The 13527-nt window shown below is 38.4% G+C and overlaps 1 protein-coding gene across 2 annotated transcripts in view; it reads left to right on the top strand.

Moving 5' to 3' along the window:
* tln1 (talin 1) overlaps positions 1 to 12682 on the top strand; it is a 56624-nt gene extending 43942 nt beyond the window's left edge. For both annotated transcript variants that reach the window (XM_082540345.1, XM_082540344.1), the window contains exons 46-57: positions 287 to 470; positions 982 to 1107; positions 2401 to 2517; positions 2880 to 3065; positions 3359 to 3466; positions 5303 to 5408; positions 5808 to 5932; positions 6356 to 6481; positions 6638 to 6700; positions 6781 to 6963; positions 10573 to 10698; positions 11107 to 12682. In XM_082540345.1, the coding sequence (XP_082396471.1) occupies positions 287 to 470; positions 982 to 1107; positions 2401 to 2517; positions 2880 to 3065; positions 3359 to 3466; positions 5303 to 5408; positions 5808 to 5932; positions 6356 to 6481; positions 6638 to 6700; positions 6781 to 6963; positions 10573 to 10698; positions 11107 to 11241 (1585 nt within the window). In that variant the 3' untranslated portion in view covers positions 11242 to 12682. The remainder of the gene's footprint in view (positions 1 to 286; positions 471 to 981; positions 1108 to 2400; positions 2518 to 2879; positions 3066 to 3358; positions 3467 to 5302; positions 5409 to 5807; positions 5933 to 6355; positions 6482 to 6637; positions 6701 to 6780; positions 6964 to 10572; positions 10699 to 11106) is intronic.
* The last annotated feature ends 845 nt before the right edge of the window (positions 12683 to 13527 follow it).

The following is a 13527-nucleotide window of genomic DNA, read 5'->3' as shown; positions in this document are numbered from 1 at the left end:
TGATATGATCAGGCTTTGTGAACATCAGCAATCCATTTTAAACATGCAAACATCTTATTCTGGCTTCAGAAACCAGCAAATTACCTTAGCCTTATTTTGAGAAAGTAAAAACTACAACTGGAGTAAGTAAGTAGTAGTGGAAGGAACTATGGCCCTGTTCTAGGAAGCATGTTTAGTGAAAATTCAAAATTTGTAAACCCCGGAATGATGGTTTCTGTACCAGAAAGAAAGATAAGGTCATTTTTGAGTCGAAGTCATATAATGTTCATCTTTGCTGTTTTTACAGGGAATGCATCCTAAAGACAGCCAAGGCTCTGGTGGAGGACACCAAGTTGCTGGTGGCTGGTGCTGGGGCCAGTCAGGAAAGGCTGGCCCAGGCGGCCCAGTCCTCAGTGTCCACCATTACCAAACTGGCAGATGTGGTAAAACTGGGGGCAGCCAGCTTGGGTTCCGAAGACCCAGAGACCCAGGTATGGATGCATTTTTGTCTGCTTCTATACTGGCAAATATGTATGTTTGCTTCTTATGAAAAGGTACAAATATATTAGACCGCCTGCCATAATAACAAGAAAAGCATTTTAGAAATCTGTCAAAAACTTGCTTAAAACTAAGGATTGTGTTATTATTCATTAGAAAAATATTAAAGTGAATTTTTTATGGCCAAATTTGAGCCAGCGTACTGACTTTTCTGAGAAGTCAGAAGTTAATCAAACATTTAACAACTAAAACTCATTTTACTGTTTAGGAATGCAAATAAATAGCTGTAATTTGGCTTCTTAATGAGAAAAAGAAATTTTTTTATTAAAGAGCTTTTGCAACCATAGTAGATGAACCATTATGGAAACAAAAATAATTATTGTAATTACCGATACTGTTAATTTAAGGCAGCTAGGGCATAAACCTTACATTGGGTGGTGATTAAATAATTTGTTAAGCACTGTATCAGATAACAATTTAAGCTCTGTGCCCTGCTGAGTACAGGTGGTGTTGATCAATGCAGTGAAAGATGTGGCCAAAGCCCTAGGAAACCTCATCAGCGCCACAAAGGCAGCTGCAGGCAAGCCTCACGATGACCCCAGCATGCTGCAGCTTAAAAATTCTGCTAAGGTAAGATACAAAACTAGCAATCAGTTCAAGTCAGTTTTATTTGCTGACACTTTACAACAATAGACACCTTGACTTTTACGTGGTTGTAATTTTTAACAAAGCTTAAATATGTTTTTCTGGCTTGAACATTTCATTTAGCTACCTCCTATACTTTACAAGGAGTAGTTACAAGGGCTTGACACCATTTGAAAAAATAAGGCAACTTGAAATTGCCTTATAATGTGCAGGTCTGTGGTATAAAGGTACAATTTTACATGGCTACATTAAATCTGCTAAAAGTATACAAAAAAAAATAGCTGATTCTGAAAGGATCTGGTGGGAAGCACTTAGCGATTTTACACTGAATGACCAGAAGTTTTTATAAATGTGCAGTTCTATCTGTGCATTGACAGATTTGTAATGTTTTATTTTTCAGGAAATTATATTTATCATTGTCCACACATGAAATTATGGTCTAAAGCTACTGTTTCCCACATATTTATTGGCAAGCAAGTCATTGATTTTTCTTTTTACAATTTGAGAAAATATTTAAAGTTTAAAGTTTATGCTTCTAAGGACTTCAAAACATTCAGGATCTAAATACATGTCCAGATGCTGATATTGAACAGGTAGTGATATACACATATACATTTTGTTTTGGTTTAAGTTTTATAAAAGCACACAAAAAATAAAATTAATTCTAGATCCTGAAAACACATGATGATATAATGACAAATACAAACTTTTAAAAACAGTTTTATGTGTACATGCAGTTTTATTCTAGTCTAATTGCATGGAACCAAAATTGGAAAATTGAAGTATCAAGAGAGGATTTGTAATTATGTTGCAGTGAAATTCTTACCAGTACAATGAATACACATTTAAGATTAACACATAAATCTTTTCAGTTGTTAGGATTATTTAAAAAGAGCCTTCACCAAATCCAGAGCACTTTGTACTTGGTCTGTATCCAGAAAAAAACACCCCTTCATGACCTTTTTAAATGTCAAAAACCTAAAAGCAACATCTTCTGGATGAAAAAAACCCAAAATGCTGTCCACTACAATAGAAAACAGACAGCATATGAAGAGAAGGAGAGACAAAAATATTTTCTAATATGTAACAAATATAATATATAAAATACTTTTTATTATATAGTGTATATATATTTAAATATTTCTGTTAAGTGCTACGTATTCTAAAAATCTAATTAAAATATGCTAGTGACATCTAGTTTAAAAATAATGTATCAAATATTTAAGATATTTTCATCACTCTAATGTATTACCACATAATTTGACCTGACTCCTCTAGGTGATGGTGACCAATGTAACATCGCTTCTGAAGACTGTGAAGGCTGTGGAGGATGAAGCCACCAAGGGGACGAGAGCTTTGGAGGCCACTATTGAACACATCAAACAGGAATTGGCTGTGAGTGTGGGATAAATGTTTCTTTACAGTTTAAGCCAGTTGGAAATACCCTGCCAAGGATTCAGTTAAAACACAGGAGATTCCTCCACAGGGGCCATGGCCATTTCCTAACCCCTGTTTCACAAGCCAGTGAAAAGCTTTTAGAATAAGAACCCTCATCTGCATAATATTAATATCTTCCAGTTCAAAACTTTTGAGGCAACTGCCATCTCAAAGATGTCTTATGGCAGCAAGAAGAGAGTTTTGACTAAAGGCCTTGGTGTTACATAAAATAGCTTTTGGGACCACGTGTCCTACCATGAGGTAAGTAAATTAATGCACAAGGAAAACTCACTAACATTCAACCTGGTTTTATCACACAGGTATTCAACAGTGCTGATCCTCCAGCAAAGACCACCACACCAGAAGAGTTCATCCGCATGACTAAAGGAATTACAATGGCAACAGCAAAGGCAGTGGCTGCTGGGAACTCTTGTCGTCAGGAAGACATCATTGCCACAGCTAACCTTAGCAGAAGGGCCATTGCTGAGATGCTGCATTCCTGCAAGGTACGGCAGACCATGAACTACTAAATAGTGTTTGTTCATGGGCTGCTAAACAAAGTTCAATGTGCAGTAATTAATGAGGTCTCAGAGAATAGTTTGGTAGGTATTTTTGTCATAATGACAAAAAATATATACATACAACTTAGACACTATAATATTGGCATTTCCAATATTCAAATTACATGGGACTACTTATAATCACATGCAGCTCTAGCCAGAATTACCTTTTAATATGAATAAGATATCTTTCTGCCCTTGCTATCACTGACTGACTTTTCTTACTGTTTGCCTTGCAGCAAGCTGCCTACCACCCAGAGGTCAGCAAAGACGTGCAAATGAGAGCTCTGCGCTATGGCAAAGAATGTGCTTCTGGATATCTGGGATTGCTGGAGCATGTATTGGTGGTAAGATGATATGGAGAGCAGTGAATAACAGGAATTTTAAGCCTCTGTCATGACAGCATTTACACCACAATCACTAGTACCTTCAGCAAGGAGAAATGCATAACAAGCACCTTTTTCAGAAATTCAGTCTGAAAGAATATAAAATTACATTAAAAAAAAAAGCAACATCTAGACTAAAGATGAAATAACTAGTAGATCAGTGTTCCAACATCCAGAAGAAGCAACTGCTATCACAACTAGAGATTGATGAGGTACAAAACAAATTCTACAGCAAGAGGGAGCCAAGACATCAGGTTAGGGGGGAGATTTCATCATTCCAACCCTCCAATCTCGGAGAGAGCGCTAATGGATGAGGCACGAGAATGGCTAACTAACTAAATGAAGAGGTTTTATCATAAATTCAATGGGGATGAGGTGAACAGCACTAGAGACCAACTTCATGCCAATAACACAAGTATGGTATTTACTGAGGAGTTGCTCTGTCCCCACTGCTGTTCTGCATAAGCCTAAACCCCCTGAATGAGATCATTCATGGGACTGGCTATGGATGCCAACTACAGAATGGCGCAATTATGACTCATCACTTCTACATGGATGACATGAAGCTGTATGCCAAAGTGAATGAGACATCCACTTACTGCTAGGATTTACAGCAATGACATTGGAATGTCATTCGGACTGGACAAGTGCAATTGGATGGTAACAAGGAGAAGGAATGTAGTCAGAACTAAGCGGATTGCACTACCAGAAGGAGACTTTTCAGACATTGAGGACAGCTGTACCTCAGGAGAGAAATCTTCTGATCGGAAGGTTCGTGCTTTGGTCCTTGGCTGCTGCAGTCTGCATGCCAAATATCCTTTGGCAAGACACTCTCTGGTGAATCCATGAATCCATCAAAGTAAATATGCGTGTGAATTTTGGATAGAAAGCATTTTCTCAGGAAAAAAAGAGAAAAACATACTTATATAAATGGATGTGAATGGGTAAATGAGGCAAGTTGTATAAAGCAATTTGAGTGCTCAGGTAGAGTAGAAAAGAGCTATATAAAAACTAGTCCACAGCTTCAGATAGAACCTGGGTATCCCACAGGCAAATGGGAACCACGAAGAGGCCGCTAGGAAAGCTGCAACCACCAAATACCTGCAAAGAGTAAGGCAAGCCCTGAGGAGTCAGCTGAATAGGAAGAACAAAATCTGAGCAATCGACACCTATGCCCTGCTGGTTGTCAGATACCCTGCTGGAATTATAATATGGCCAAAGGAGTAGATAGAAGCCACTGACATCAAGACAAAACCCTCCATGCGTATAGGGTTTATCCCAAGTCCTGCAACCTGACACTGTACGCTAAGGGGAAGGAAGGAGGCTCATGACTTGAGTGTCAGAACCACTATCTAGGATGGCACAACATAGATCCCTGAGTATATCGGGAAGTTAGTCTAGTCTTGCTACACAACACAGTATAACTGAAAAAATGTAAACATACAGAAATAAAGTCGCATCTTGAATTTGAATAAAGAGCACAGAATTGTAATTTTACACTTTTTTTTGTTTTAATTTTATGCATGTTTTCATCTATCCGCTCTGCTCTTATTGCCCCTGTACTTGATGTTCATCCAGATTTGTAGTTGAACTTTACTAAAAGGTGATATGATACAGGCTCATTACTGCCTTACTAGATAGTAAAGCTTAGATATTTGACTCAAAGGAGAGTGGCGTACGGTGCAATGTAATATCATCTACTTTGATTATCTTAGCATTAGTTTAGTACAGGCTGGGATTTGATTAATTCAAGTACATGCAGTAATAAAGTTTGTGACTTTCTTCCTTTATACACAGATCATCATGAAGCCATCTCATGATCTGAAGCAGCAGTTGGCCAGCTACTCCAAGCAGGTGGCAGGCTCCGTCACTGAGCTTATCCAGGCTGCTGAGGCCATGAAAGGTATCTAAATCTTTGATCTTTAACAACTTTGCCTGAAGTTAAAGGATTAATATATAGCACTGTTTTTTTTCTACTGTTCTGTAAAGCGCTATACAAATCCAAGTTTTTAATTGTCATTATTATTATTATTATCATCATCATCATTATTAGACACTAGATGGTATAAGATCAGGTAGTATTGATTTAGTCACTGTCTGTGTCAATAGGGAGTGTCAAATAGGAAACCTGTGTGGCATCCTATAGCCTCAATTTGCTACATGCCACCTAGGTAAACACTGCTACTAACTAGGTAAACCCCTTTTTGCCCATAGGATTCTAGGTTGGGGTTGATGGAAGAGTTTAAAATGTGTTTTTGAGCACAGAGTGACAGTACTCTTTTTTTCCCCCCGTGTCTTTTAGGCACAGAGTGGGTGGACCCTGAGGATCCCACTGTCATTGCAGAGAATGAACTGCTGGGAGCAGCAGCAGCTATTGAAGCTGCTGCCAAGAAACTGGAGCAGCTGAGGCCGAGGACTAAGCCCAAGGTCAGAGGGTTTTTTACAGAGCACAAGTATTCACACTGATCCTGTTAACCTCAACACCAGGTCACAGTCATTTTGTGTGTCACATCTCTTATGTGCTGACAACTACTCACAACACAGATAATGGCAGCACCACAAAGCTTATTCTTGACGCTCTTAATACTTTTCATACTTATTAATTTATTCTCCAAACCAATATTTCCTGTAGACAAGCCCTATTCATTTTTTGTCTGAATATTTTTGTCTCAGCCTCTTTTTATTTATTCTTGCTGTCTTACTATTTATATTTAATTCCTGCACAGCTAGCGTGGGGAATCCATAGTTTCATTGTGCATGTACAATGACAATAAAGAGCTAGTCTGTTCTATTCTACAGTTAATCATAGTGCAGCATTTTTCTTTACTATTGGTTTGTTCTCTAAAACAGGAGGCCGATGAGAGCTTGAACTTTGAGGAGCAGATTCTGGAGGCAGCCAAGTCTATTGCAGCTGCCACCAGTGCTCTGGTAAAAGCTGCTTCAGCAGCACAGAGGGAGCTGGTGGCTCAAGGGAAGGTATGTGAGAACCAACAAAAGAACTGATATGTGCATTTAAACATAAGCGAAATCCCACAAATAAAGCTAATAATCATTTCTATCAAGGAGTTTAGTAACATTCATTCATAAATGTCATTTTGATGTCCATCAAAAATAATTATCCTGGATTTTCAGGTGGGGGCAATCCCAGCTAATGCTGTAGATGATGGACAGTGGTCTCAGGGGCTCATTTCAGCTGTAAGTCTCCTGTTATAATTTTGTAATTTTTTTAAAGGTATTCCTAAAACATCTAACCACTGAGAACTTTGACTCCATAGGCTCGAATGGTCGCTGCAGCAACCAACAACCTGTGTGAGGCAGCAAACTCTGCAGTACAGGGACATGCCAGTGAAGAGAAGCTCATCTCATCAGCAAAGCAGGTGGCAGCCTCCACTGCTCAGCTGCTGGTAGCCTGCAAGGTCAAGGCTGACCAGGACTCACAGACCATGAAGAGGCTCCAGGTCAGCACTGCATGTTAATTTTGCTCAAGGCGCAAAAACACAGGAGAGCTACTATTACTTCTGTTACTGTGCCACTTTAAAAGGCCTTATTTGGCTAGATGCTGAGGTCAAAGTCACAACTGTCAAGAAGAGACAGAGTGTGTAGCCAGCCCGATAAATGAACATAAACAAAAGGACAAGGAAAGATGGCAAAAGACTGGCGGTAGTATTTAATACTGTCCAAGGTCAGTTTCACATTTTGTTTGTTCTGCATGAAAAAAAAAAACATTATTTATAACACACTTAACACAACTGGAGAGGTAAACATGACGTCATGGGTTATTATGGACAGTAACTCAGGAAGCGGGAACCCAGACAAAAGTGGTGCACAATGGTGAAAAGATGTTTCAATCGTGGCAGTTCCTTAAAGCTGTGCAGCCTTTGAACCATGTGTGAAATGACCCATTTAGCCAGACCCCTAACAGATGCATTGCAAAGCTAAGTGACTGTCATATTAAAATAGATGTAGCTGTGGTAGCATTTTAAGAGAAATAGCTATGTAGTGGTAAATGGTAAATGGCCTGTATTTATATAGCGCTTTACTAGTCCCTAAGGACCCCAAAGCGCTTTACATATCCAGTCATCCACCCATTCACACACTGGTGATGGCAAGCTACTTTGTAGCCACAGCCACCCTGGGGCGCACTGACAGAGGCGAGGCTGCCGGACACTGCCGCCACCGGGCCCTCTGACCACCACCAGTAGGCAACGGGTGAAGTGTCTTGCCCAAGGACACAACGACCGAGACTGTCCAAGCCGGGGCTCGAACCGGCAACCTTCCGATTACAAGGCGAACGCCCAACTCTTGAGCCACGATCGCCCATATCACTGAATTGTTTGTATTGAGTTTGTTTTAGCTTGAGCCATTTTCTCAAGACTGAAAAGCAAAGAGTTAGGTCCAAAATTAGATCTGACATGGGCAAATTCACCGTGAGATGTGTGCTCGTCATCTCTACTTATGATTCCAACACTACAGTTCTACTGAAGGGACAATAACATTAGTCATTCTGCAACAGCTGAGGCTTTTAGAGAGCACACAGTATATTATAGTGTATTAATAGGCTGGAATTTCAAAGTTTAGGGTTACAGGTGAGCTGCGTGATTTGTACAGCTGCTAACAAGGATTAGCATGCTCTATATTTGGCACAAGTAAGAATGCCCTTTGCATATTGCTTTCTTTCAGTATTTATTAAATGCTGCTCAGAGATGTATTTCTTTCTGTGACATCATTGGGTATATAATTTCAGAATGGGCAAAGCTCCTGCAGAGTAGGTGTTTAAGGCTCAGAAATTGGTTATATAATGATAGTAAAGCATTTTCACAGGTTTGGTATAACAAATTAGTGACTCTTTAAAAAGATGTAAAACCTTTTTCTTCTTGCTCAAACTCTGCTCAAAAGAGTTGTTATGACCTTTTAGGTGTAACTGATGCTCGGCAGTTGCAAGACATAACAGAAAGTACAAGTATTTCCTGTCACTTCATCCACCCAAAAATACTATCTTTGAGTGTAGCTGTGAGCACATCGGCCTGCCAGCCCAACTCATATTCTCTGATCCAATCAGCAGTGGCTTATCTCCTCCTCTTTTGGACCTGCAGCTGCCACCACAGTAATTCTCATACATTTATGTCTACAAGAGCTCTGGAAACAATCTACCCAGTCCACACATAGCACTAAGAACTGGAAATATTAGCCTTGATCTATGATTACACTAGAACCATTTGCTCTTAGCTATATTCTGTATTAATGGTTCCTCTATTAAATGTTTGAATATTTCTGGAAAGAAGGATTTTTGAACTCTTTTTTTTATTGCAGCCAGTAGGTTGTGGATAACACAGTTAATATTTTATGTTATACCACCTCCAAAAATCTAATATTTCATATTAATTAATTTATAAGAAGAATCCTCGCAATCATATGCCACAATAACATTTTCTGTTAGCAAACGAATAAAAAGTCACACAACATAATGTCCATTGATGCTGTCTGCAATGTTGCCTTCTTGTAGTTCAGTCTTCTCAGTTTTGACTGCTTTACCTCTGGCATCACAGAGCACTTCTCCTGTCCGAATGACATTCCGATGTCATTGCTGTAGATCCTAGCAGTATGGCTCAGTGAGTCCATGTAGAGGTGTCTAATGATTCTGTAATTTTAAAGCAAGTTCCAACTTGACCACCTCAGAATTAGATGAACAAAAATGAGCTGTGTTAATAATAAAAATATATTTTTAGTTTCAGGTACTATAGTTACTAGGCTTAAATGTTGTGCTTTTTAATTTACCTTTGTTTTTCTGTCATTTGGACATCAGCACAATGTAAACTGCACATCAAGCACTTGGAACTGCCTAATGTAGCCATGTTTTTACACTAGCAAATATAGCTTACGGCTGTAACATTGAGAGACGTTGTTCTATTGGCTTGTGTTGTTGTTGTAGTGCCACTCAGGCTGTTAAAGTTGCGAACATTTCACCACAGCACTCGTTTCCATTGTCCATTTGCACTACATCACCTGCAGAGGAGGCATACAATAATTGCTCAATTGGTCATGATAATTTGCATATTAATGATCAAGGAACTGACCTCACAATCCATTGTTCATTAAGTGGGCTAGTTTCATTTATTGTGCAAAGGTACTGTTTATAAGGTTGGGGAAACCTGCAGTCAGCTGAGACTGAAGAAGTCACTTGGATGATTCCGAAACATTTCTCCCACTGAAAACGTTACGTCCAGATGAACAGAAACTTTTTTCTTTTTTTTTTGGTTTTCTTACTATGCTTATGCTCCCCATTTGGGAGGATGTAATTTCAAAAGGTGGGCTCTGTGTGAAGGTACTGAAAGTGCATCAGTGCAGTGGAAATTGTAACTGCATGCCTCCAACCAAACTCATTAGCCAAGGCCACAGGCCACGTACCTTAAAGCTTTCGAGATTTATCTTCATGTCTTTAAGGCTAAGGTTTGGGAGTGACATGTGTTGCACCTCATTCTTCTCCTTAAGGTAACAGAATTCATAGACATAATATTTTGCTTCATGCATTGTGCCTACATGATGATATATGATATTTAGACAATCAGGGAGGGAAAAGGGCTCCAAGAGAAATTTTCTGTCTGTGTGGAAGTGGATGTTCCTGGATTCAAACAGATTTACTGTGTTGTTATTTAATTATTTTTTCTCGTCTCAGCCCACTGGCTGATTCAGCCCACTGAGCCTCAAAAGGAGAAACCTTGTCTTCATTGAGCCAAGTTGCCCAATAAGAATTGTTTGGCTTTGACTGATGTTTGGGACTGATCCTTGTTGCCTTTTATAGCTTTCCTCCTGTGTCAAGAACAAAACAACTGTTATGGTTTTCTGTCAGAGCCCAGTTGGACTCATTACTGCCTTTCCAGGAGTTGCTGTTTAGTAGAGAAAGGTTGATGACTGTGTTCTACATGCACCTCAAAGACTCAAATCATAGACCATTGGTTAGACATACTGAGTGTCTTTTATACATTCCTTTTGTAATGTTTTCCATCTTTACTCAAGTTTAAAGCCTTTAAGTTGTGATTTGACTTGAAATCTTGTGTGCGTTTCTGCAGGCTGCTGGAAATGCTGTGAAAAGAGCCTCTGATAATCTGGTGAAAGCAGCACAAAAAGCAGCATTTGAAGAACAAGACGACCAGGCTGTGGTGGTCAAGAGTAAGATGGTGGGAGGTATTGCTCAGGTAAGTTAGAGATCCGAAGCACATGTTCTACATGTAACTTCGCCTTCAGTCTCATTGTGTGTTGTAAACTCATTTGTGTTACATTTCTATAATCGTGATAAAGCACTGTCTCATGTGTATGTGTGACTGTGAAGTGTAACAGCTGGGTAGCTCAGCAGGATAGGACTGAATTAGAAAAAGGGAAACTGGAAGTACTGACCCAGGATGGGCATGTGGCTCAGCTGTACGCACCGCTGTTTTATAGGAAGAAAGGTCAAGTTCACATCTTTTGTATAGGTTAGGACTTAAGTGTGCGGAGGTCTGGATTGGGATCTGTTCATCTGACTTAAGTTCAGTTTCATGTGTGTGATTGTGAAACAAGTGTTTCTTAAGTGTGGTGACATGGTGACCAATTGTGTTGTGTTGTAGATCATTGCCGCTCAGGAGGAGATGCTACGGAAAGAAAGGGAATTGGAGGAAGCCAGGAAGAAGTTGGCCATGATCAGACAACAGCAGTACAAATTCCTCCCGTCAGAACTGCGGGAAGATGGCCAGGAACAGTGAGAGAATAAGTGTGCGTCTGTAGCAGCATGCAGTGTCGTCAGCAGAAGTCATCTTTGGAATGATAAGGACCTGTTCTCAGCTCATCTTTAAGTGGAGAAAACTATAACATATAACTATAACTGTAACATTAAACAATCTGACTTCAATTCCACAGCAAACTGTTTCACATTTAGTTTCAAAAGTTAACAATGACGTCCGTAACGCTGATTAAGGTATCTGTACTTTTGATTATATGGTTACACACCTATCAGTATATTTTTCTCTATTTTGAATTCTTTTTTTTTCATCTTTGTGTGTACATGCTGTGTAAAATGGCAGTCACGCCATTAAATTATACTTGCCTTAACTGTCCTAGATATAGATATCTTATATAGGCAAGCAGAATTAATGCTTCCATGACAATTATGCAGAATCTATGCAAATTTTATATGCCGTGTGTGCGTGCGTGTGTGTGCTGGTATGCGTGTGTGTGTGTTTACAGACACAAAGTGCCTTGATGTATAGGAGTTCATTGTGAAAAAGAGATCTGTGGTTGTATGACAGTAATGATATTCAATATGTTAATTGACGTACTGGTTAAACTTAATATATAAAATTACACATTTTAAATCTAAATTGGGATAAAATAATTATACAGTGGAAAAAATCATAGTGTTTTTTTACAACCTTCAGAATATGTTAAAAGGATATCCTCCAGTACATTGCTATGTTTTTCTGTGTGGGTTTTTGGATTTAACCATCTTCAGTATTTAGCCAGAAATCAGACTAGAGGACTCATTTGTGTTCAAATAATGAAGCCATATATTTAATTTTTAAATATTTGAGATTGTTGCAAAGAGTCCAGCACTGTCAGGATTTCTTTAAACAAATAAAGTGTTTTAAATTTATACCTTTATGTATTATGTACCAGGGACATGGGATCAGCTGTAAGTTTATACTTGTATCCTAAGTTTTTAGTACTTTCTATGTAACATGACTTGTGCTTGATGAGGGTCTAGTAGAGAAAAATTATGAATATATTTTTGCAATTACACAGTGAAAGTGTATTTGCAACAGGAATATTTGACATTAAATTGACTGTATTTGGATTCTTAGTGGTTATTGACTTGCTCCTATGATATGTTATTTGTGGGATTTTTCTAAAGAATTCCTACAACTGAAAAGGAAATGATCTGAGGTATATATTGGCATTTTATATGGATGAACACAAAAATAGATTATAAGATAATGATTAAAATCTGCCCTTACGTTGGCCTTTTTTTCTTTTGCATATTATTTGCATATTATTTTTAGGATAGCTAGAGCAGTATGCAGTATAACATACAAAGGCTTTTTAAAATTTTGTGCACATTTTGACTAATTATAATGCTCATTCACAATAGTACCGATGATGGACACTGTAACTGTGATTTATATTCAATAAAGACAGTGTTTAAAGAGATGTTGACATCTGTTGTTTAACAGTTTGTTTGTCCCAACATAGATATCATGTCCCTAAAAGGTGAAAACTCAGTGTTACACAGTGGAGAATCTATAACACAGCTTGCATTATTTTCAATAAATATATTTAAACAAAATGTGTTTGGAACTATATTCTCTATTTATTCTTTCCCCTCGCCCTCAACCAGTCAGAGACTGCTTATGCTACATCTGCTTTTCCTGTTAAAACTTCTTCCCTTCATCCTCCCTACCATTGCCCAGTGCTTGTTTAAAGGGCTTCTTTACATTACAATACAAAACACCTTTAGACAATTGTCGTGAACTGAAACTACAAAGTAAATAAAGCTGAACTAAATAGATATTAGCCACATGTCTCACTAGTTACCTTATTGCCTCTAAATAGCAGTAGTGATTGTATAGCTCGCAAACCTGTATCTTGTAGAGACTAACACATTGTTAAATCGTCTCACTTTAACTGAAATCATCACACCCCACTGCACTACAAAGCCCTTGTGGGGACTTTCTCAACTCTGATTTGAAAGTAGGACCTCCTCATTTATACAGATAAGTAGAAATGGAGACTCAATAAAAATAAATGCTTTGGTTTAGCTACCAGTTTTCCCAGATTATAGGTATGTTATGTCTTACACTATAACTGTGTCCTTCTGTTTACGCGGTATAGACTTTCTCTCTTTGTGTTTTAACTTTCAATTTTGGATTTTTATGTTTTCAGTATGTACATCTTCACATATGACCCAGTCAGTTGTGGGTTTTTTTTTTTTTTTGTTTGTTTTAATTCAACGCCTTTAATATTTTAATTGGTAATTTTCGGATTGGTACTACTTT

Source organism: Aulonocara stuartgranti, assembly GCF_965226115.1.
Source record: "Aulonocara stuartgranti genome assembly, chromosome: 7".
NCBI classification, from domain to species: domain Eukaryota; kingdom Metazoa; phylum Chordata; class Actinopteri; order Cichliformes; family Cichlidae; genus Aulonocara; species Aulonocara stuartgranti.
This window is presented reverse-complemented; position numbering and strand designations above follow the sequence as displayed.